The sequence below is a fragment of the Cucumis melo genome, chromosome 4, assembly GCF_025177605.1.
Source record: "Cucumis melo cultivar AY chromosome 4, USDA_Cmelo_AY_1.0, whole genome shotgun sequence".
Classification (NCBI taxonomy): Eukaryota; Viridiplantae; Streptophyta; class Magnoliopsida; order Cucurbitales; family Cucurbitaceae; genus Cucumis; species Cucumis melo.
Genome location: NC_066860.1, coordinates 6,504,677 through 6,531,260, shown reverse-complemented (window position 1 = coordinate 6,531,260; position 26,584 = coordinate 6,504,677). Strand labels below are relative to the sequence as shown.

Genomic DNA, 26,584 nt, shown 5'->3' with positions numbered 1-26,584 from the left:
TGACGGTCATGTATGTTAAGAAAAATCCCCATATTTTGTTAAAGAAATTCGAAAAACGTAAAAAAAAATGTGGATTCTTAATTTCCTTGAAGGGCAAAGTTCCCTTAGTTTCATTGATTGTCCACAAACGTCAAGACAACTTTTTCTCGATGGACAATAAACATCAAGGATAATATATTAGTTGATGGGAAATGCCCATCAAGTTAGTTAGGTTTTCTTGATGGACAAGGCCCATCAAGGGATGAATTTTCTTCATTTGCAATATTTTCTTCATTTGCAATGGCCATCATCGAATAAAATTAATATATTTGTTTTGGATTTCTTGATGGGTTTAAAATTATTCTTCATGGATCTAAGGTTTCTTGATGGACAAAAAAAAAATGATGGGCCTCCATCAAGAAAAATCATAGGGCTGACAAGAAGAATAGCAAAATTAGAGATTTACTTTGGATAAATGACAATTTTATTTTTAAATTGACAAAATAGCAAAACAGAAAATTTTTAAATAATAAATAAGAGAAGAATGCCTTAAATGCCCCTACCTAATTGACAAATGTGATTTCTAAGTACATTTGTAACAGAATCCATAAATACCCTATAATTAATACAAACTATGCACCTAAATCCATAAATACCCTATAATTAATACAAACTATGGACCTACACTTGGGACATGACTGCTCGAGGACGAAGGCTTCTTTAACGGTGAGGAGAGCACGCCCTGGTGCAGCAGCATGCTGTAGAGAATGATGGATGGTGCAACAAGCTCCATGCGAATGGGAGATCGTGATGGCGGCGGCTAGGTTCGTGGAGATGCGACAACGACGATCGGAGCTTCGTGGACAAACACCGGTTGGAGCAGACACAATCCACTCGCTTCAGATTCGGACGTCTCGACGTAGAGGAAATGGCTAATGGAAAGGGGAGCGGCTCGAGGTGTGGTGGCTTGGGCTAACAACGAACAAAAGCTAGACAGAGAACTAAGGTGACAGTGGCGGCTTCGACGGACGGAGGGAGATTGTCGTCGAAGATCTCGATGAAAAGAAGAGAGGTAGAGGCGGTGGCGGCTGTGTGATTTCGAAGAAGAAGAAGATGAGAGTTGGGGGGGTTGCGGTTGAGATGAAGATGATGATGATGAATTTAGGGGTTTAAAAAATATATAATAATAATAATAATAATAATAATAATAATAATCATATAATTCATATTATGTATATATTATATTATAATATTATAAAATTTATATCTTTTCGTTTATTTTCTTCTTTTCCTTTCCAAACTTAAATAACTTTAACACCCAACAAAATAAATTATCTAAATTAATGGATTGTACATTATCTTTGGCATAATTTTAGGAATTCAACTTAAGAATCTAAAATTAATACACTACTGTGTATCCTTAATAATTAGGGGAAGTTAAAACCAATGGCATATCTTTGGGAATTGTTCAAGCAATATATATATATATATATATATATATATATATATATATATATATATATATATATATATATATATATATATATATATATATATATATATATATTATTTAGTTAAGAATTATTGTTTACAAATACACTGTTCTCGTGATATGTGATATTTTGTTTAATTTTTTTTCTCAACAAATACACCGAAATGGCATAATCTTAGGAATCTAATCTGAGGAATGCAAAATTAATGATTTTTCATAAATAATTTAGAAAATAAAAATGTTAAAATAAAGAGAATGTAAACTTAATTTATTATGTGTGTTTTTTTGATAAATAATTTAGAAAATAAAAAATGATTTTGTTCTTTCCTCAAATCAAATATCATTTCCTCTAATCAATATCCTTTCCTCCATTCTTTTCTCAAATCTCGGTTCTTTCCTCCGTTCTTTCCTCAAATCAATATCCTTCAAATTTTTGTTCGAGCGGCCATGTCGGTTTTTTTCTCAGTTTCGATTGATTGTTAAGATCACTTTCCACCGTTGCTTCAAATTGAATCTTTTAATTTAGTTTCTTTAATTTCTTAATTTTTATCCTAATAATTAATTATTGCATTGTATTTGCCACGACTTTAGGGAGGGGTTGAATTTTGAATTTAAACTTACCAAACATAATTGTTTGCATTATATTTGCCATGATTTTAGGGAAGGATTGGTATGTGGTGCATAAAAATTGAATCTTTTAGATTCTTTTTCGATAATTTCTTAATGCTTATCCTAATAATTAATTATTTTATTATTTTTTTAGGAAAAAATTGAATATTTCAAATTCTTTTTCGTTAATTTCTTAATTTTTATCCTAATGATTAATTATTGCATTATCTCTTACATGATTTTAGGGAGGGATTCAATTATGAATCTATAATTCAAAAAATAAAAAATTGAATATTTGAAGTTATTTTTCGTTAATTTATTGATTCTTATCATGATAATTAGGGGATGTTGAAACTCATTGAATATGTTTAGGAATTTTTAAAAAATATAATAATTTTTTGATTTAGTTAATAATTATCATAAGTGGGTCTGTTTACAAATACACTGTATTCGTGATACGTGATATTTTGTTTGATTTTTTTATCTCAATAAATACATGGCATTTGTATATGGACAATTGACATCCGTGAAGAGGTAATTTCGGGCAAAAAAAGTTGGAAAATATTTATGACAGTTAGTTTTGCCATAAATCATAAAAAAAAAAATAACAGTTTGCTATTTTTATATTTTCTAGTCTCATATTTGCTATTTCCACGGATTTCCCAAAATGATTCTTGATGGGCATTATTGTGGGTTTACGATAAGATCATGGGCATGGCCTATCAAGAAAACGATATCTTGATGGACATGACCATCAAGAAAAAATATTTCCCACTAAACACGAATTTCGGGCCCTCATTAACAGACTAAAACACGATAATCATCATTTTTATCTCTTTCACTCTATTCCTAAATTAAATTAACACTATTCTAATTTTATCATTTTTCTTATTAATTTCTAGTCTTTTTTTTAAAAAAAAAAAAGTAAAGACAAATGGTTAGGTACACGAACAAGTTTTTTTCTTTCTAATATTAAATTAATAAATCTGTTTACATTTAAAGTTTATTTAAGAAAACCATTCAGGATGGATTTAATGAGCTTAAGGGTGAGTTGGCGGATTTCTCTAACGCTAAGCCAAATAATAATCCTTCTATCATCAAGGTAATGTTTATATTACCACTCTTTCAAAAGAAAATTCCAAATAAATTTATCAATCTAATCCAATTTGCATGATATGGGGATTGGGTTGGATTTGTTTTTAAGAAATGGTTGTTTAATTTGATACATAAAAGAATTTAATTTAGTAGAATGCACGCATGTTATGAGAAACAAAACCAATAAGTAAAAAACAAAAATAAGAGAAAGAAGAAATTGACAAAAGAATTTGTATGGTTTGTATGTTAACTAACTTCACATTCACATGCCAAAAGAAACATATTTTATGATAGAGAGAAAGAAATTTATCGTATAATACAAATATAAATGTGTGAGTTTTATATAAAGAATTTCCTAAAGCCCTTCTAAGAAAACTATGGTATATGTGCCATTAAATTGTCATCCTTTTAAATATTTGTACGGATAATTAAACATATTATTTGTTAGAACAAAATCAATCTTAGAATTGTTGGTAAGTTGAGTTTTTTTTTCTTCTTAATTGGTGAGAAAAATAGACATGTTAAGTTTTATAATGTGTCAATTGTAACATTTGTGTGTATAGATATTAAAAATGACGAAGGATATTACAATTTGAATTTGTTATAAATTTAAGAAAACTTAAAAATATTACGATTTAAGAAAAAATATCACGAGAAAAAAAATTTAATTAAAATTTCAAAAAGGATTTAATTTGATCTACAATATAATATCTTGATGGGCTTACTTTGATTGGCAAGGCCTAGTAAGAAAAAGATATCTTGATGGGCATTGCCCATCAAGAAATCAATTTATAAAAACCTAATTTTGCCCTTTTTCTTTGCTAAACATAGTTGTCGCTGATCAAAAGAAAGCTTTAAAAACTTTTTCTGATTTTTCTATTCAATTGTCGTTCAATCCGACGTCGTCAACCGAAAATCTTTGTTGATTTTTCAATTCTTCTACAGTTCAACCCCCCGCCGTCAACAGAAAGATATTTTTATTCTTTTGCCCCTCAACTCAGCTGCCATCAACCAGAATATTCTCGATATTTCTATTCTTCTGCCGCTCAACCGCTCGCCGTCGATCAAAAAGTTTCCTATATATCAATTCTTCTGTCGCTCAATTGGAAATTACATTGAATATTTAATTCGTTTTTTCCATTCTCCCCATGGTACTCTTCTTCATTTTTTCAACCTACTTGACCCATTTGAAAACTAAAATGACATTGTCTTGGTTCTTCTAACAGGATTTCAGTTCGCAAGAAAGCTTTTTGGCTTGAAATGACAAGGTAGCAGAGTAAATACTAAGGTGCTCTGCCTTCAACCTTTTTGTTTTTGTGCTGTAAGTTGCATCTATTTTACGAATTTATAAAGTGATGATTTCAATCTTTATTTTGTTGATGATGAGCTTCAAGCAATTACAAAACAAACTTCCTTCCCCTATAAACTTGTATTTTTTAATTTCAAAGACTTTATTCAACACTTGTAAAAAAATAGAGTAAGTAAGTTTGTTATGAGGCAATGAAAGGAATAAGACATAAGTAAAGAAAAGGGAAGTCATTTTCTTTCTTTTTTTTTTTTTTTTTTTTGACTTCATTCAAAAGTCTAAAAAAGATCAACATTTGGATTGATATGTTAAAGAACAAATTTGAAATTTTAACTTATGTGCACATATAATATTTAACCAAAAAACAAAAAGGCTGCAAGAAAATGGTATTATACTTTCCATTAGTTTTAAATTGGATATTAAAGAAACAAGAAGATATTCTTTAGTTGGTTTTAATATTAAAATTACTACCAATACGCTCTGCTTTCATAAACATATTCCATCAGAACCCAAAGAAACTCAGATTACTATTGATGTAGACGCCAACTGGAAAAATGAGAAATCACATATTTTATCAGAATACAGTCAAAAAAAAAAAAAAAAAAGCTTAGGTTAAAGTCTTTGAAGAGAACAAGAGAAACAAGCTTAGATGCACACTCTGGATGCAGTCAGAATATTAGTGAAAAATAGTTGATCTCTACGTCCATCCATCACACGAAAAAAGTCGATCTAGTAAATATTATGTTTAATTCAATTTTATATATTATATTTCATGATTTATTCAACATTGATAGTAAATTTAGATGTGAATGTAATTTTTCAGGGTAGACCATGTAGTCTTGCTATTGGAAAGGTTGACAACATTGTTGCAACATGAACTCTCTTCGAAAGAATAAGTACAGACAAAATAGTTTATGGGGTACAACATGGAGAAGGTGATGTGCGGGTTCTCATTGAACTTGCATGTGATAGTCATTCTCTACTACCCATACCCATTGTTGGAAGCATCTATTATATACGCGATGCAATTGGTTCACACGTTCTATGGCCAAAGTATCTTATAGTTATAGAAGAACAGAAAAAGGTAAAGTTTTGATTTCAAAATATGCATTTTCGCATTAGCATGTTCTCATTTTAATTTTTGACATTCTTTTTATAGACATCTAGTAAAAAGTCTCGTGAGTTAGAAGCTTTGAAAGGAACAAAGTCGAAAATGAATGAATTCAAACTGCCAACGACAATAAAGTTAGTGTTGAGGCATGTAGAGAAGGATATGAAAGATGAATATCTTACTATCCCAGTCGACACTTAGGAGATTTTTGGGTAAAGCTTCAATGTGAACGTGATAAAAGATAGCATTCAACAACTTTGTTTGATGGAGGAATTAGCTCTTTCGGTGATCTTGACCTACATGATGTAAGTGCGCAACTTCAAAATCTTTATTTTTATTATTTTTTAAGATGCCTATTACTAATATTAGAAGATTTTTTCTTTTAATGTAGATGTTTATGTGAATCTGATCCAAGTATTCTAGAGCAATATGCATTTAAGAATCCTGGACAAATTTCAAAAGGTTCAGGTACAGACAAGCATAGAGCTCGATACTTGTGTAATAGATTGGTATCAATCAAGAATAAATTATTAATATGTTCATTTAATTGCGGGTAAGTTAGCATCAAAGTATCGTTATTTTTCATATGGTTTCTAATTATAAATATTTTTTATTAATTTGATTGAAACATATGTTTATTATATAGATATCATTGGATATTATTTATTATCTCATTACGGGCGAATACGATGTATGCACTCGATTCGTTAAGATATGGTAGTGTTTGAGACAAGTTGAAATCTATGGTCAACACGTAAGTATTTAACTATTATTTCACATTTAGTGTATATTTATTATGTAAATTGCAGCTTGTTATATATATTTTTTTATTCTTTTTCATTCAGAGCCTTAAGAATATTTTACACTGGAACAAACACAAGACCTCGACCTTTTACTTGGGTTTCCGTTAAGGTATGAGTACTTAAATTCTAAACAAATGATAATGTGCATTCAATTTAAATATTTACTTTTATTTTGAAATGTGTTTTGAATATATGTGTGCATATAGTGTGCAAAACAGTCGGACAGTACAGAATGTGGGTACTATGTGACGAAGTTCATGCAAGACATAGTAAGGCAAAAGAGCGTCACAATTACAGATGTGGTATGCATTTTATTGAACGATCTCTTATAGCTATTGTTCTTACGCTTAGTACAATCTAGTAATTAAATTACATTTGTTTTGTTTACAACTGATGAGACCAGCACCTTATACTCAATCTGAATTGGATATGGTGAGAGTGGAATATTGGGACTTTCTAAGACGCTACATATGATACATCTTTTTATTGCAATGAACGAGTAGTTTTTATATTTATAGTTTAGGCATATCTTGATACGATGTCAATTTTTGTAGGGTCATGTCTTGATCATATTTGTTAGATATTGTTTTTTTGTAGAAACATTGGTTTACAGTTGATTAATGAAAATTAATTAGTTCATTTGATGGATGTCTAGTAATTTTATAAAATATATGTTACTTCTGTTTCAATTATATGGTCTGATGGTATGAATTTCATATCTGTGATTGTTGATATTTTTCATTAGTTATTTGAAGTTGGGAAGTTAGAAGTTTCAAATTTTTGGAGTTCTAGAGATGTGTGAGTTCTAAGTTCTGCAAGTTATGTAGTTGACATAGATTTGAAGGAGTTGTTTGAACTAGTTTGTAGTTATATGGAATGGATTTTGCATAAGTTATGAAGTTAGAAGTTTCAAGTTGTATGAGTTTTGTAGTTTTGGAGTTGTGGCGGTGTTCTGCAGGTTATATAGTTGACATGAATTTAGAGGAGTTGTTTGAACTAGTTTGTAGTTGCATGTAATGGATTTGGCATAAGTTAATTGTAAAGTTAGAAGTTTCGAGTTGTTGGAGTTTTGGAGTTGTGTGAGTTCTATAGATTTGGAGTTGTGGCGAAGTTCTACAAGTTATGTAGTTGACACAAATTTGCAAGAGCTATTTGAACTAGTTTCTAGTTGTATGTAAGGGATTTTACATAAGTTGGAAAGTTAGAAGTTTCAAGTTGTTGGAGTTCTGAAGTTGTGTGGGTTATGTAGTTTTGGAGTTCTGGTGGAGGTTTATGTTGTTGACACGAATTTGCAGGAATTGTTTGAACTAGTTTGTAGTTTTATGTAATGGATTTTGCATAATTTTTCAGTTTTTGGTAATTTTAGGTTTTTTTATAATGTTTGAGGTCGATACACGTCACATATCTTGATGGGTCGTAATGACCCTTTTTTTTTATTTTTCTAAAGTTGTTATAGTTGACGTGCTAAATACGTCAAGAATAAAGTTCTGTTGATGGGCAAAATACATCAATAAAAGAGCTATCTTGATGGACAAAACCTTCAATAGAAGGGCTATCTTGATAGACTGATCCAATTTCTTGATGGGTAAAAGACGTTAGTGTCCCCTTTCTTAATGGTCAATCCCATCAAGAATAAGTTTTTGATGACATGTTTTGACCACCAAGTAAACTGGTTTTCTTGATGGACTTTTTAGTTTCCTTGATGGGCAAAACACATCAAAGTCTTCTTTCTTTATGGCCAATACCATCAAGAAAGGGTTTTTTATGGCATTTTTTGGCCATTAAGAAAACGAATTTCTTGATAGGTTTTTTAGTTTCCTTGATGGGCAAAAAACATCAAAGTATTCTTTCTTGATGGCCAATACCATTAAGAAAGGGTTTTTTATGGCATGTTTTGGCCATCAAGAAAATAAATTTCTTATGGACCTTTTAGTTTCCTTGAGGGGTAAAAATCATCAATGTCTTCTTTCATGATGGTCAATACCATCAAGAAATGGTTTTTTATGGCATGTTTTGGCCATAAAGAAATGATTTTCTTGATGGGCTTTTCAGTTTCATTGAAGGACAAAAAACATCGAAGTTCTCTTTCTTGTTGCCCAATACTATCAAGAAAAAGTTTTTTATGACATGTTTTAACCATCAAGAAAAAGTTTTCTTGATGGTTGGGCTTTCTTGATGTCTGCCTACATGATGGGCAAAGACCATCAAGGTAGATATTTTTTGATGCGCTTTGCACCTCAAATAAGACTAAATTTGTAGGAGAATTTATAGCTGACGAGACAAGCACCTTATACTCAATCTGAATTAGATGTGGTAAGAGTGGAATACTCTTGTAACGCCTACAAAATTAAGATAATTTTAGAGTTAATTATCTTAGTTTTGTTTAATTAGATTTAATTTAGGGAAACTATTATAAATATAACAAAACATCAAACTATTTACGACCCGTGTAACAAAATCCGTAAAATTTGCCATTTTTTAAATATTCCAGATTTGCCCTTCCATATTTCTTTCTTCATCGCCAGTCTTCTTCCTCCTCTATTTCGTCTTCTTCGTTCTTCCTTTGCAATTTCGTCTTTCTTCTTTCCTCTTTTTCTTTTATGCGATTTCTTTCCATTATCTTTTTTATTTTTCAATTCTTTATTTACGTCGTTTAATCATTCCATCGTTTTTCTTGTTTACCTCTTCTTTCTTTTTCGCTTCGATTTCTTTCCATCGTCTTTCTTATTTTTCAATTCTTTATTTACGTCGTTTAATCTTTCCATTGTTTTTCTTCTTTTCCTCTTCTTTCTTTTTTGCTTTGATTTCTTTCCATCGTCTTTCTACTTTTCCTATTCTTTTTTTTGCTGCAATTTCTTTCCATCGTCTTTCTTCTTTTCTTTTTTTACGCGTTTGCATTTGGGAAACAAAATCTAAACGACTTTATATAAGACTGTGTAAAACAAATAGCAAAATCTAATGTGTATAAGACTGTGTACAAAAAAATAGCAAAATCTAAAAGATCGTGTATAAAGAATCTTGAAAACAATTATTTAGATTGGAGTAGCCAAATGTAAACGATCGTATAAAAAAGAAAGTAAACGATTGTGTAAAAAAATAAAAGAATGTGTATAAAGAATCTTGAAAAAAAATAAACAATCGTTTAAAAAAAGTAAACGATTGTGTGTATAAAAAATCTTGAAAAAAATTCATTTGAATTGGAGTAGCGAAATGTAAACGACCATGTAAAAAAAAGTAAAGGATCATGTAAAAAAAAAAAGTAAACGATCGTGTAGCAAAAGAATTAAAAAAATCGTGTACCAAATTTTTTTAAAAAAAATCATTTAGATTTGAGTCCCCAAATCTAAACGATTGTGTAACAAAATTAAACGATGAAATTGAAAATATAAATTGAAGCCATATCTAAACGATCGCGTATAAATTGTAGCCACATCTAAATGATCGCGTATAAATTGTAGCCATATCTAAATGATCGCGTATATATTGAACCATATCTAAACGATCGCCTTGTAGCTATATTTAAACGATCGCGTATAAATTATAGTCATATCTAAACGGTCAAGTATATATTGAACTATATCTAAACGATCGCGTATATATTGAACCATATCTAAACGATCGCGTATAAATCGCAAATATATTACGCGCGCGTTATTGACGGCGTGGTTGACGGGGCATTTTTGGTATTTTACACAGTGTGTCTATGGGCTTTCTCCGTTTTTGGAATTGTTCTATTGAGTGTAAATATTTTGCCGCTTTTTTATATTTTTTAAATGACCCTTTAATTTATTGGGGGTTATTTTGAATTCATTTAATATAATTATTTGATTTTGTGGAAACTGAAATTAATTAAATATTTGTTAGATGAATATATAATTAATTTAGAGGTTTTGGTATGTGGTGTTGTTGAGATTGAATTAAATTAAATAATTATGAATGCTATTTAATTAATTTGTAGGGGTGAAATTTTGTTGAAGATTTGATAATTATATGTATATGTGAAAATATATATATAATTATTATGGGAAAGGAAAATATAATTTATATTTTAGAGAAAAGATATTTATATATGGAGAAATAGGAAAATAAATATATTTTGGGAAAGGATATTTATTTTCGAGAAAGAGAAATAATAATTAATTATTGTGGAAGATAATTAATTATTTTGGAGAAAGACAAATAATATTTAATTATTGTGGAAAATAATTAATTATTTTGGAGAAAGATAAATAATAATTAATTATTTTGAAAAAAGATAATGGGAATAAAGATATATGTATATTTTGGTATTATATATATCCTAAAGGAAAAAGAAAATAATAATAATAAATATTATTGTTATTATTTGGGTTTATAAATAGCGTTGGAATGCTTAAGTTGAAAAGAAAAGGAAAAAGAGAAAGGTTCTTCATCTTCTTAACTAAAATAACCTTCTCTCATCGCTGCATCATGGGTTTTAGTTATGATTGGTCTCTTTGGCAAAGCTTGAAGATTTAAGTGATGAATTTTCTCATCAAGGTTTAGATGATTTTTCAACCTCAAGTAATTAAATTAATAATTTGTTGATTTAATTTTGGATCTAATTAGGGTTTCATTAAAGGTTCAATTGGCTAATTTTTTAAATTTAATCTTCGATTTTTCCGAATAAGGTTGAATGGGTTTCAACCTTAAATTTTGGATAAGTTAAATTGGAAAATTTTAGACACTAGCTATTGGTAAATTTTATTAATTAAGTTAATGATTTTTCCCTTATTGTTTAAGGTCTTCTTTAATTAGAAAATTACCGTCAGCAAATAAATATTTTTAGCTAATCTCTAGATAAGAGATTCTGCTATTGAACCTTCGAACTAAATTTAAGTAACTGCATGTATTTACGATTATTCATTGATGGTAGCTCAGATGCATAATGTGATGCTATAGATGATGATTGATATTATGTTGATGATGACTGATATTATAATTGATGATGATGACTGATATCATGATTGACGATGATGACTGATATGTTTATGATGTTTATAATACATGATATATTAATCACATGAATAAGGACGTTATGATTAATATTCATGTCATGTTATGATGTTTATGATGATGTTACATGCTTTGGATTGTGGTGTGTCTATTAACTTTGTTTGTTGAGCTTTTTACCCTACTTGTATTGTGATCTTATCTATGGGGTCATTCGCACGACTCGTAGTGTTCCTATGGGATCACTCGCACGATATAAGGGTGTACCTACAAACCATATGCACGGTTAGAGAACAGTTATATTGTGTATATGGGGTCACTCGCAGAACTAGAGGGTATTCCGACGGGACCACTCGCACGATTAGGGGTGTACCTACATATTACATATATGTTTATGGATTGTGTACCTGCAATCACTCGCACGACTAGAGGTGTTCCCACAAGATCATTCGCACGATTTAAGACTGTTCGTACGATCTCACTCACTCAGGTGTGTTCCATTGGACACACGACGTTATGATTATGTTTCTTACAAAAATTTAATAGACCTAGCGGGACTAGTAGTGGGTTCCTAACCGAGTATATTTATATTTTCACTATTTTCTATGTTTAATATTTCAGGCTAAGTAGAGAACTTGAGAAGCTGGCGAGCGATAGAAAGTGATTCGTGGCATGTCATATAGGGACACAGTTAGGTTTCACGTCTATTTATATGTTTTTCAGTATTTTAAATTTTAACCATTTTTCTTAAGATTTTGTCCTATTTGTTTGTTTTTAGTTCTTTAAAATTGTTAGAACCTTGGGTCACGTTTTCAAATTGTTTTCGTTAATTTTGATAATATTATGTTTTTGTGAATATCTTGATATTAATTTTATAAAAAATATAGTTATCCTCTTTTCGAGAAAGTGTCTTTTGATGTTTATTTTTTGAGTAATGATCTTAACTTAGTTTAAAAGTTCAGGTCGTTACAACTGTGACTTTCTAGAATGCTACATATGATACATGTTTTTATTGCAATGAACGGGTAGTTTTTATATTTATAGTTTAGGTATATCTTGATATGATATCAATTTCTGTAGCGTTATGTCTTATATGACCATATTTGTTAGACATTGTTTTTTGTAGAAACATTGGTTTTACTGTTGATTAATGAAAATTAATTAGTTTATTTAATGGATGTCTAGTAATTTTATGAAATATATGTTACTTGTGTTTCAATTATCTGGTCTGATGGTATGAATTTCATATTTATGATTGTTGATATTTTTCATTAGTTGTTTCAAGTTCGAAAGTTGAAAGTTTCGAATTTTTGGAGTTCTGGAGTTGTGTGAGTTCTTAGTTCTGTAGATTATGTAGTTGTCCTAGATTTAAAGGAGCTGTTTGAACTAGTTTGTAGATGTATGTAATGGATTTTGCATAAGTTGTGAAGTTGGAAGTTTCAAGTTGTATGAGTTTTGTAGTTCTGGAGTTGGGGCGGAGTTTTGCAGGTTATGTAGTTTACACAAATTTGCAGGAGTTGTTTGAACTAGTTTGTAGTTATACGTAATGGATTTTATATAAGTTTTGAAGTTAGAAGATTCGAGTTGTTAGAGTTCTGGAGTTGTGTGAGTTCTGTAGTTTTGGAGTTGTGGCAGTGGGTTATGTAGTTGACACGAATTTGCAAGAGTTGTTTGAACTAGTTTGTAGTTGTATGTAATGGATTTTATATAAGTTGTGAAGTTAGAAGATTCGAGTTGTTAGAGTTCTGTAGTTTTGGACTTGTGGCAGAGGGTTATGTAGTTGACACGAATTTGCAGGAGTTGTTTGAACTAGTTTTTAGTTGTATATAATAGATTTTATATAAGTTTTGAAGTTAGAAGATTCAAGTTGTGTGAGTTTTGTAGTTTTGGAGTTGTGGCAGAGGGTTATGTAGTTGACACGAATTTGCAGGAGTTGTTTGAACTAGTTTGTAGTTGTATGTAATGGATTTTGCATATTTTCGACTTTTGGTAATTTCAGGTTTTTTTAGATTGTTTGAGGTCGATTACAGGTGACATATATGAGCGAGTCGTAATAACCCTTTCTTTTTTAATTTTTCTAAAGTTGTTATAGTTGATGGGCTCAAAACGTGAAGAATAAAGTTTTGTTGACGATCAAAATCTGTCAGTTAAAGGGCTATCTTGGTGGGCAAAAATTGTCAATAGAAGGGCTATCTTGATAGACTGATGCAATTTTTTGATGGGAAAAAGACGTCAAAGTCCCCTTTCTTAATGGCCAATTCCATCAAGAATAGATTTTTGATGACATGTTTTGACTATCAAGTAAACTGGTTTTCTTGATGGGCTTTTTAGTTTTCTTGATGCCCAATACCATTCAGAAAGTGTTTTTTATGGCATGTTTTGGCCATCAAGAAAACAAATGTCTTGATTGGCTTTTTAGTTTCCTTGATTGGCAAAAAAATTCAAAATCTTCTTTCTCGATGACTAATACCATCAAGATATGGTTTTTTATGGCATATTTTGGCCATCAAGATGGGCTTTTCAGTTTCATTGATGGGCAAAAAACATCGAAGTTTTCTTTCTTGATGGCCAGTACCACCAAGAAAGAGTTTTTGATGACATATTTTAACCATCAAGAAAACTAGTTTTCTTAATGGTCGAGCTTTGTTGATGTCTGCCTACATGATGGGCAAAGACCATCAAAATAGACATTCTTTGACCTGTTTTGCACATCAAAGAAGGCCAAATTTGTAGTAGTGAAATCATTTCGATTGAAGTAGCCAAAATGTAAACGATTGTGTAAAAAAATAAATCATCGTGTAGACAAATCTAAGCAATCGTATACCAAAAGCTAAAAAAAATCGTTTAGAAAAATCTAAACGATCGTGTACTAAAGAATCTTGAAAAACTAAACGATTGTGTAAAAAAAATAAGCGATCGTGTACCAAAAAGATTAAAAAAATTGTGTAGCCAAATCTAAAGAATCGTGTACCAAAATTTGAAAATCGTTTACATTTGAGTCCAAAACTAAACGATCGTGTAACCAAATTTAAACATAACCAAATTAAACGATCGTGTAATAAGATTAAACGATAGAATTGAAAAAATAAATTGTAACAAAATCTAAACGGTCGTGTACCAAATATATTACCCGCACGTGGTTGACGGGGCATTTTTGGTACTTTTCACGGAGGGCCTGTAAGCTTTTTTCATTTTCAAAAATATTTTATACAGTGTAAATATTTTGTTGCTTTATTATATTTTTTAAAAGACCGTTTTTATATTCGCCCCATTTTACTATATTTGAAATTAGAGACCATTTTTTTAATGAATTATATTATATAAGAAAGTGGATTAAAAGAACATACATATGAAGATAAAATTTTTGATGACATATTTTAACCATCAAGAAAACTAGTTTTCTTAGTGGTCGAGCTTTCTTGATGTCTGCCTACATGATGGGTAAAGACCATCAAGATAGACATTCTTTGACCTGCTTTGCACATCATAGAAGGCCAAATTTGTAGTAGTGAAATCATTTCGATTGGAGTAGCCAAAATGTAAACGATTGTGTAAAAAAAAAAATCATCGTGTAGACAAATCTAAACAATCGTGTACCAAAAGCTAAAAAAAATCGTTTAGCAAAATCTAAACGATCGTGTACTAAAGAATCTTGAAAAACTAAACGATTGTGTAAAAAAAATAAGCGATCGTGTACCAAAAAGATTAAAAAATTGTGTAGCCAAATCTAAAGAATCGTGTACCAAAATTTGAAAATCGTTTACATTTGGGTCCAAATCTAAACGATCGTGTAACCAAATTTAAACGTAACCAAATTAAACGATCGTGTAATAAAATTAAACGATAGAATTGAAAAAATAAATTGTAACAAAATCTAAACGGTCGTGTACCAAATATATTACGCGCACGTGGTTGACGGGGCATTTTTGGTACTTTCCACGAAGGGCCTGTAAGCTTTTTTCATTTTCGAAAATATTTTATACAGTGTAAATATTTTGTCGCTTTATTATATTTTTTAAAAGATCGTTTTTATATTCGCCCCATTTTACTATATTTGAAATTAGAGACCATTTTTTTAATGAATTATATTATATAAGAAAGTGGATTAAAAGAACATACATATGAAGATAAAATTTTTGATGACATATTTTAACCATCAAGAAAACTAGTTTTCTTAATGGTCGAGCTTTCTTGATGTCTGCCTACATGATGGGCAAAGACCATCAAGATAGACATTCTTTGACCTGCTTTGCACATCAAAGAAGACCAAATTTGTAGTAGTGAAATCATTTCGATTGGAGTAGCCAAAATGTAAACGATTGTGTAAAAAAATAAATCATCGTGTAGACAAATCTAAACAATCGTGTACCAAAAGCTAAAAAAAATCGTTTAGCAAAATCTAAACGATCGTGTACTAAAGAATCTTGAAAAACTAAGCGATTGTGTAAAAAAAAATAAGCGATCGTGTACCAAAAAGATTAAAAAAATTGTGTAGCCAAATCTAAAGAATCGTGTACCAAAATTTGAAAATCGTTTACATTTGGGTCCAAATCTAAACGATCGTGTAACCAAATTTAAACGTAACCAAATTAAACGATCGTGTAATAAAATTAAACGATAAAATTGAAAAAATAAATTGTAACAAAATCTAAACGGTCGTGTACCAAATATATTACGCGCACGTGGTTGACGGGGCATTTTTGGTACTTTCCACGGAGGGCCTGTAAGCTTTTTTCATTTTCGAAAATATTTTATACAGTGTAAATATTTTGTCGCTTTATTATATTTTTTAAAAGACCGTTTTTATATTCGCTCCATTTTAGTATATTTTAAATTAGAGACCATTTTTTAATGAATTATATTATATAAGAAAGGGGATTAAAAGAGCATACATATGAAGATAAAATTTTTGATGACATATTTTAATCATCAAGAAAACTAGTTTTCTTAGTGGTCGAGCTTTCTTGATGTCTGCCTACATGATGGGCAAAGACCATCAAGATAGACATTCTTTGACCTGCTTTGCACATCAAAGAAGACCAAATTTGTAGTAGTGAAATCATTTCGATTGGAGTAGCCAAAATGTAAACGATTGTGTAAAAAAATAAATCGTGTAGACAAATCTAAACAATCGTGTACCAAAAGCTAACAAAAATTGTTTAGCAAAATCTAAACAATCGTGTACTAAAGAACCTTGAAAAACTAAACGATTGTGTAAAAAAAATAATCGATCGTGTACCAAAAAGATTAAAAAAATTGTGTAGCAAAATCTAAAGAATAGTGTACCAAAATTTGAAAAATCGTTTACATTTGGGTCCAAATCTAAACGATCGTGTAACTAAATTTAAACGTAACCAAATTAAACGATCGTGTAATAAAATTAAACGATAGAATTGAAAAAATAAATTGTAACAAAATCTAAACAGTCGTGTACCAAATATATTACGCGCACGTGGTTGACTTGGCATTTTTGGTACTTTTCACGGAGGGCCCGTAAGCTTTTTTCATTTTCGAAAATATTTTATACAGTGTAAATATTTTGCCGCTTTATTATATTTTTTTAAAAGACCGTTTTTATATTCGCCCCATTTTACTATATTTGAAATTAGAGACCATTTTTTTAATGAATTATATTATATAAGAAAGTGGATTAAAAGAACATACATATGAAGATAAAATTTTCAAAATTTCAAATATTTATTGTCAGAACAAATAATAGGCACAATGAAAAGAAGAATAGTGAGACTGCAAACAAGGATATAATTGAAGTAAACCTATATATTCTCAATTCCATTGATTTGATAAGGATTGATGAGAATCAGATTTTTTTTACTGAATAAAGTGAAGTAATAGAAAGGGAGAAATGACAAAGATTAATGTATACTTCAATGTGATTTTGTTGTTTATTCAATCGATCATATTTTGATTTACTTTTTACTTTTTGTTTTTTTTAAGAGAACAATTTTGAGTCCTCATCTTATATATTTATTGTCACCCTAATGGACAAATTATATTTCGCTAAAATATAATCTTCTAAATCCTTAATTGTCTAATCAAATAAACTAAGAGGTCTAAACTAAGATATGCATGACTTGTCATGATCTAAAATTTGATATTGATGTTACAAGTTTGATATGAAAATTTAGAGTGTAGATAAAGTTTCTTGTGAATGGCCATGAGCCATGACTAAAATTATCAAAATTGACGTGGATATCATAATTCAATTTACAAATATATTATTAATGGATACGTTGTGAAAATGTCAAAATGGAAAAGATTTTTTTGTAATATTTATTAAACATGTTCTGCACGCTACATTTTTATGAATATATATTTTGCTTTTCTAAGTTTGACAATGGATTTATTTTATAGTTTCATTGTAATTTATTATTTTATAGTTTATTGTAATAAATTTTAGGGTAGACTCCATAGTCCATCCATATCTGTAACATGTGGTCAGAAAATCTTAGTTGTTGATTGTAGGGAATTTACCATTTGTGCCCCTACATAAAATCCTAGCTTCAACTACAAGAAGTTGAATTTTTCAATTAAACGAAGCAAGACCTTAATTATTAATCAAAACCTATGCTCTAATTAAACTACATGGTTTTGTCCTACTGAGTTTGAAAAACGTCTATCTAATACAAAGAACATGTGCATTAAAATTAAGGGTTTCATTGTGTGGTTTATTAATTAGACCGTTTAATTTAACTAATCAAATGATCTTTTAAACCTAATTAAAGTATGAATTCTAGGTTTATAGGTTAGAATTTGTATTTACGAAAAAAATATTTATGGAATAACTTACCATAAAATTTTCTTTTCTTTTTTTTTCTTTGCCCTTTGTATTCTATTTAATCTCCCTTCTTGTACCTTTGTAATTTATTAGAAAATAATAACAACAAAATATCGTGGTTTTCCTTCCCATACTCGAATTTTTACATAAATCGGTGTGGGTTCTTTATTATCTCTACTTTCAATATTATATATATATAATCTACATATGATCCTAGCATACATGATTCACTTATTTGATACTTAGTTCACTTGAGATAGACAAACAACGAAAGGACGATCAAGCCTAGAATTGATTAAATAGACACATACAATCCATCGAAGAAGAGTTAATTCCTACGTAAACATACATCTATAAATTTACCAAAGGTGAAAGAGTTGAATATTAAATCAAAATGCATATATAATTCATTTTAGGTAATTCTTAAGAAATTAACATAAGCTTCTTCTCCTAAAAAACCAAAAAAAATCTCTTGCCCTCAACAAGCCATAGATAACTACATGTATACGGGGAGCATCCAATCTTCATTACAATCCAAAAGAATAGAATCCTTAGCTAAAAGGTGAAAAAGAAAGAAGAAAAATGAGTTGAATTGCTTCGATCTCCATCTCCTCCAAAACCCTAAAAACGAAGTTGTATTTATAGAAAAATGCACAAGCACTATGTTTGCTATACCCCTTTCATCACGCAGTGCACTGCTGCAATGTGTGGCAAGGGCTGTTGCATTCACTTGAATCTGCCACTCAGCACCACGGCTCCACAAGAGAGCGCTATTGCGGTGTGCAAAATCCATGCGTACGAGCAGATGCACCACGACATCAGAATACCTTAAGAGATTGTTTGGTGTGCAGGTTCGGAATCAAATGTCTTGGAATTAAATGTCGGTGGGCTTATTTGATGGGGTTTTGATGCCTGAGAATTAGAAATGTCTGTGTTTGGAGTGCAAAATTTGAAAACTGAGTTTGTGCAGGATTTGGAAATCTGGATTTTTTATGCATGTGTTTGGTTGTTGGTTTTACATTATTTGGTTTAACTTCCTAGTTTTTTTTCGAATTGTACATCCTAAATTTTATCATGTCTCAATTATTGAATTGAAATGTTTTTTCTTTTCAAATTTTTTACCTCTAATTCAATTTCTTTAGTTTACTGTTTTCTCATGACAATAGTATAAAAATGAGAAATTTTAACGTTCAATAACAATAATTTTGATCTAAGTTGCATTAAAATGGTTGCTCTAATTAGGAATATTACAATCCATCCACAAAATATAACAAGTCATTTAATTTTACGGGGTTTACAAAAGTTATAGTTAAGCAAGGGGTTTAGTTTGTTTCAGAAGTAAACATAACCAATGGGTCAAACAAAAGTGAATTAAAGTCAAGTAAAGTTACATTTAGCTATGGTTATGGTTGCCTTCCTAAGATACGCAAGCATTTTTTGTACTTCCATTCTACTGGGTAGTCATGGAATGCGTGCAACATAATGGGATCAGGTAATAGATACTAGACTACAATTAAATAATCGTCCACGTCCATTCTAGGAATAGTCTGTAATTCAGCATATAATCGTTTGTGTAGGGATGATTCTATTTCCATTTTTTCTCTCTACCATGCAACAATCTTTCCAATTTCCTTGGAAGTTTCTTGCATACTTGTGCGAAATGTGTCCACGAGGTCCCCTGAATATGACCGTCTTTTCTTTCTTGGCCTAGATGATCCTGCATCATGTGCCATACTTGTTGGAGTGGATGGCATGTCCTCCCCCGAAGGTGGCTCGAGTCCATGTGGATTTGGAATATCAAAGTCTTCAAGATTAATGTTCATGTCATCTTCCTCAATATCTTGTGTAGTCTGTGAGCTCATTTCAACAAGTGTCTTACATCTATTAGTTATGAAAAAAAGAAACAATTTCGGAAGAGAACAAACTCTTGAAACTAAGTGCAGATATAACCTACAATTGCATTAATCACTCATCTACTCCAACTATGGTTCCCTTCTGGCTGACATAGATACCATCAAGGAACTTCCGTATATCCTTGTTCTTGACATGACATTTCAGCAAAATAAGGCAAAGAAGAATAATTCACTGAATGATTTGAGTGTGCAATGAACTTTGTATGTGAGAGTGAAGAAGAAAAATCCAGTTAATAAGTGCACAAGACCGCAACACAAGTTCAATATCATTTCCATCCAAAATTAACTCATCCTTCACTTTTTCAGATCGGGTAATTGAAACTCCTTCAAGCATATCCACCTTTCTCACCTGATGCAACAATTATGAACATGGTTCATAACAAATTCACAACAACGCATGGGCAATATCCTATCTAGTGCAAACTACTCAATAAAATTTGAGTCAAGGACAACATCTAGGCATGCCACACTAAAAAAATGAATTAAAAACAATAGTAACTCCAATTCCATCTTTTTTTTTTCCAATAAGAAATAAGCTTTTCAATAATAATAAGAAAGTAAGTGAGAATGAGAGAATTGAAGCAATGTCCAGATTATTTAACACATACAAAACACTGCAACATAGCTAGAATTATAGTATGAGCGATATATCACTTTCTTTTTTTTAATATATTCATGAGCATCCAAGTTAACTCAGTCACCTTTGAAAGATGGTCTCATTAATCAATGACAATGCCATGGATTCTTTTAATATGATAGTTTTAGTACTAAACCGAAATTTGAATTTCTAACAGAAGATTCGCATGGGTGTTGTCCAGAATAATTAACTTCAACTTCTATGACTACACAAACTAAGAACTGTATAAATCATTTACAAACTTTAATTTAGAAAAGTAATAAAAATTAAAAAAAAAAACAAAAAGTATATCTTGCAATACATAACAAAAAAAAAACACAGACAAAAAGAACTTTACAACAAAAAACAACAACAAAAAATGCATGCATTACAGAAAAAAGAATCTTACAACAAAGAAATGCATGCACAACAGAAAAAAAACATAAAAAAAAGGAACCTTACAACAAAAAGATGCATGCAAAACAGAAAAGATAGAACAAACAAAAAAAATGGAACAAAGCAGTACAGAACAAGCAAAAATTAGAACAAAGAAAGCATTTAAAAATTACAAAAAGAAAAAAGCATTATGAAGGTTAGCACAGACCCGCGAATAAATCTGTCTTTTCTCTGTGGGGATTCGACTTTCCTCTGCCGGAATCTGATTTCAACCGCCAAAAAAAGCATCTCTTACGGTTGCTTCTTTGTATGAGAAAAAGAAAAGAAGACCTCCGCCGAAAGATTCTTGACGAAAGAAGAGAAAAATGAGGAGATGAAAAGACGTAGAGAAGAAGAAGAACCTAGGGTTTGAATGAGAACATGAATAAAAGATGGAGAGAGAGACGATGAGAGATCTGGAAGAAAGACAATAGAGATTTTTTTTTCTTTTTTATTTTGTAAAAATATTGAAACCCCCAATTTACACTCTTTGTTAATCCCTTGCTTTCAAATTGTGGACCAAACATGAGCTTGGCATTAAATGTCAAGCCCACTTGATTCCGAAGTGAGGGCCAAATAACCCCTAAGGGTATCCTCATATTTTGGCTTCACAGTTTCTAAGCGCTCTCCCAACTCAGCTAGCAATCATTCTTGGTCAAAGCAATCAAGAAATTTTGGTCGTCTAGTAATTTCAAGCTACAATTTCTCGATCAAAAAGATAAAAATAAATTCTTTCAAATAACCGATAAACATAAGTTCTTGTTTCCTTTAGTTATAAAGTAATCTTTAAAAACTTACAATTTTTATTATATTAATGAAAGGATCAGATCGTGAGAATTAAAAAAAAAAGAAAAAAAAAAAGGATCAGATCCCATTTTATAGATTTAATTAACATTTTATATATATATCGGCCATTCGAGTTGAATTTTAAGCAAATAATCTGAAATATTTCAGGCTTCCGGAGATAAAAAAACAGAGCAAAATTAAATGGAATCATATTCCAAAACTGCAGTCATCTCTCTTCTCTTATTTCTATTTTCTCTCTTCTGGGTTTTATCTAGAAGATTATTATTCAGATCTCAACAACGGAATAAGAAACTGCAGCCACCGGTAGCCAGTGGCGCCTGGCCAGTGATCGGTCATCTTCATCTCTTAGGTGGCTCTGAACCAGCATACAAAACCTTAGGGAAAATGGCGGATACTTTCGGACCAATTTTTACTCTGAAAATGGGAAGCCATAGAGCAGTGGTCGTAAGCAACTGGGAAATAGCGAAAGAGTGTTTTACTACAAACGATAGGGTATTTGCCTCTCGTCCCAAGCTTGTAGCCGCAAAGCATATGGGCTATAATAATACCATGTTTGCTTTCACCCAATACGGCCCATTGTGGCGTCATATCCGCAAAATAGCCATTCATGAGATTCTCTCTAACCAACGCCTTGACCTTTTCCAACACATTTACAAGTCGGAGATTCAAGTCTCGATAAAAAAACTGTATGAGTTATGGGTGGTCAATGGAAGCGGGAAAGTGTTGGTGGAGATGAAGAATTGGTTTGGAGAATTAACTTTGAACACCATATTTAGGATGGTGCTTGGAAAGCGATTTTCGACAACGGTTGAAGGGAGCAGCAACGAGGGCACTGACGAAGGCGAGCAGTTCCGACAGGCCTTGAGTGATTTTCTTCAACTGTTTATGGCTTTTATTCCGTCAGATTCGTTTCCGTTTTTGAGTTGGTTGGATTTGGGAGGGTATGAAAAGGCGATGAAGAAGACAGCCAAAATTCTAGACAAGACGCTTCATAAATGGCTAATAGAACATCAACAAAAGAGAGATTATAATAATTGTGGCGATGCAGTCCACAAGGAAGAGGACTTTATGGATGTGATGCTGTCCACTGTTCAAGATGTTGAAGAACTTGCCGGCTATGATGTTGGTACCATCACAAAAGCCACATGTTTGGTAAGAATTCTTATCATGAATATTTTTCCAATCAGTACCCTTTTATTTTTGGAAATTAAGTCGTTCCACCTTAACTATCTAAATGTTATAAATGGTTCTAAAAAAAACAAGTCGAGTACTAAAAAAAGGTAACTTTTAAAATTTTGGTTTTGTTTTTGGAGTTTAAAGAATCAATCATACTACTCAAAAAAATGCAAATCACCCTAAAAACAAAAAAGAGGAAATATACTTAATTCTAAAAACTAAAAGAAAAAAAAATGAGGTTAGTTTTTAAAATAATATAGTTTAAAAAGATGACAAAAAGAGGGTCAATAGCAAATTTATTTTGAAAATAACTCAAGAATATAAAAATAGGTGTCAAAACATGAAACAGACCCACAATTTTCACCTACATCATACCTCGTCTCGTCCTTACTGCCACATCAGAAGAAAGAACTCATTGACAAGATTCACAATTTCCATATAGAATTTATGAATTTTGTTACTTAATAAGTTTTAAAGGTATCATTGGTTTAATTAGTGGTTTTTTTTTCCATCGAAAGATGAGTATCCTATCTTACATCTCTTACATCTTAGGTTAAGATGAGTACCCTATCTTACATCTCTAACATCCTAGGTTCAATTTCAATACACCTAATCCTATATTGAAACAGTGGACCAATTTCAACATCTATTTTTGTAATTATTCATTAAAATAATATTTTTTTAATTTCATTATTTATTAAAAATAATATTTTAAAAATTTCAAACATATAAGAAATGATTATCAAATGGGCCTTAATGTTTTAGTTTTACTTCCAATTTTCAAATATGTTGCCTTGAATGATTCAACTCACGATCACTCGAAACTTACCATTAATTTATCGTAGTGTTTAAGTCTAATTTTTGCAGTAATTTAATATTTCTAGAAGCACCTAAGTATATAAAACAAACCAAAAAACTTTTATTAATGAACACTTTTAAAAAATGGAACTCAAAGTATATGAGAGTAATATATTTCATAATCGTTGTCGTTGTTTCTTAGAAAGTGTATTTTGAAGAAAAAATTTTCAAACTGATAATCTAAAGGCATTCTTTTAACTATTCCAACTAATATTTTGGAACTTATTGTGTAGACTCTAATATTGGGTGGAGCAGAGACTACGCAAACAACTTTGACTTGGGCTCTTTGTTTGCTCCTTAATAATAATGAAGATGTATTAATGAAGGCCCAACTTGAGTTAGACGAACAAGTAGGTAGAGATAGGTTGGTATCGGAGTCGGATGTGAAAAATTTGTTGTATCTTCAAGCAATTATAAAGGAGACAATGCGTTTATACCCTGCTGCACCACTTGCAGCCATGCATGAGGCCATGGAAGATTGTAATCTTGTTGGTTACCACATTCCTGCAAAGACACGTTTAATAGTGAATCTCAAAAAGCTTCAAAAAGATCCACTTGTATGGGAAGATCCCGATGAATTTCGACCAGAGAGATTTCTTACAACACATAAAGATTTCGATGTCAGAGGACAACATACCCAGTTCATACCTTTCGGGAGTGGTCGAAGGATGTGCCCGGGAGTTTCATTTGCCAACCAAGTAATGCATCTAACGCTGGCAAATCTACTTCATGGGTTTGAAATTCGAAGGCCATCTCAGGAGCTAATCAATATGGAAGAGAAGGTTGGATTAACCAGTATGAAAACAACCCCACTTGAAATTTTTTTAACTCCACGTCTTCCTGCACAAGTTTATGTGTAATTCAGCTTGAAATCATTATGGACAAAATCAAACAGTTCGGTATAAAGTTGGAACGCCAGCATCCATGTGAACACACTTCTTATTTTATTGGCTAAAGAATACCGGTCATATATTGTGATACAATGGGTTAAGTTCGTACTTCTTACTTGTCTTTAACATATCTGGCGATGTACATTAATTTTACGTTTGTTGATACTAAATTTTGGATGATGTAAATACTATTGGGGCTGATGCACTAAATAACCTCATGCTTCTTGTAGTTTGGTAATTGTACTGTACAAACATTTTATTATCTAATAAAGTAAAACATTTTATTTTATTTGACATTTAGTTTCATTATCCCACAGAACAAATAAATCATGATCCAAAGTTATCTATTATGACCTAAACATGTATGTGGAGACATACACATGTACGGTTGATATAAACAAGGATCGGATGTCCTTGTGTTACCTCTAGGACCAATCACACTATCAAAAGCCAAGAAACTACAACTCGACATTGAATTCTCCCATTCAAGAGGAGGTGAACTCAATTGAGAAGATTCAAAGCAACAACAATTGATCAGAAAATTTATAATTGGAGTCGGTTGACGCCATAGGAAGGAACCAATTGAGCTTTGTAATTTATTTTATTTCGCAAAAATGGAACTTTTTTTTCTTTTTATCTTTGGACCCATATATGTTTACTTGGGTTTTAGTTTTTTTTTGAGTTAGAGGTAGAATGAACTTTTTAAGTTCTTTTTAGTGCATTAGGTTGGGTTTAAAAGTAGGAAAACTAAATACACAGAACATGAGTTTTCGATATTTTGAAGATTTAGGATTTTCTATCAATGAAAATTCTCTAGTAGATGAAAGAGCCTCTTCATCATTCTTTTGCAATTCTTGACTCAAGGTTGCATGCCAAGAACATTAAGATAAATTTGATTATCTTGCTTGTGGAGTGTTTGAACTTGGAGTGAAGAATTTGTTCTCCTTATCTTTTGGTCTTTGATCAAAGGGTAATCCAAATCTAATCCACTTTCTTAGATTGTTGTCAAATTTTGAATTGAGGATTTTAGAATTTGATATTAGGAGTTCACTAATTTGATTGCTAATTTTCAAATCTTAGAGTTTACATATCATGGCTGTGTAACGACCCAACTCCTTATACTAAGTCGAAGTCATTACCAATTTAAAAGATAAATAAAATTCGTAAAATTAAGATAAGAATAAAACAAAACCTCAAATTTTTCGTTTAAAAGCATAAACAATGTGATTAGGGATAAGTATAAAAATAAAATCCTAACTCGGGCCCTATCTAATTCTAAAGAAATAAAATACCAAATAAAGAATAAAATAAAATGAAAACATCAAAATCTGAACTATGACACAAAGCGGAAGCAAAAGATCCCTATAGCTCGCCACGGTCACTTTTGGTCATTCGCCAGCTTGCCTTTGCCCTTACCTCTACCTCTGCCTGAAAAATAGAAATGGAAATGGTGAGTATAAAATACTCAGTAAGGGACCCACTACTAGTCCCGCTTGGTGACTGTTAACTTCCTATTAAAGTCCTGAAAGTGGTACCCAAGAACTAGCACGTTCCCGAACACGTGTAAAATGTGATCCCGGAGGAACATAACTGGTCTTCGGTGATCCCAAAGGAACGCCTAGGACAATCTGATCTGTAGTGTACCCGAAAGGACACTAAGACAATCGGGCTGCAAGCGATCTCATCGAACCACTCGAATCATGTTTATGTCAATGCCAGACTGGCGG

General features: G+C 31.1%; 1 protein-coding gene and 1 long non-coding RNA gene across 2 annotated transcripts; one reads left to right on the top strand and one right to left on the bottom strand.

The window, feature by feature from the left end:
• Window positions 1-19,514: 19,514 nt before the first annotated feature.
• On the bottom strand, window positions 19,515-21,876 carry LOC103503994 (uncharacterized). The gene is made up of 2 exons (XR_540910.3): window positions 21,296-21,876; window positions 19,515-20,424 (listed from the first exon to the last, which is right to left on the bottom strand). It is a non-coding gene; the product is annotated as an uncharacterized LOC103503994 (long non-coding RNA).
• Window positions 21,877-22,072: 196 nt separating this feature from the next.
• Window positions 22,073-25,145, top strand: LOC103503993 (cytochrome P450 CYP82D47-like). Its single transcript, XM_008468416.3, has 2 exons — window positions 22,073-23,085; window positions 24,201-25,145. Exons 1-2 carry the CDS (start codon window positions 22,114-22,116, stop codon window positions 24,825-24,827), a joined length of 1,599 nt encoding a protein of 532 aa, XP_008466638.2. The 5' UTR covers window positions 22,073-22,113; the 3' UTR covers window positions 24,828-25,145.
• The last annotated feature ends 1,439 nt before the right edge of the window (window positions 25,146-26,584 follow it).

Coding starts and splice junctions, on each gene's coding strand:
- LOC103503993 (XM_008468416.3), top strand. CDS start 22,114: ATGGAATCATATTCCAAAACTGCAGTCATCTCTCTTCTCTTATTTCTA. Junction 23,086..24,200: donor TCACAAAAGCCACATGTTTG/GTAAGAATTCTT, acceptor CTTATTGTGTAG/ACTCTAATATTGGGTGGAGC.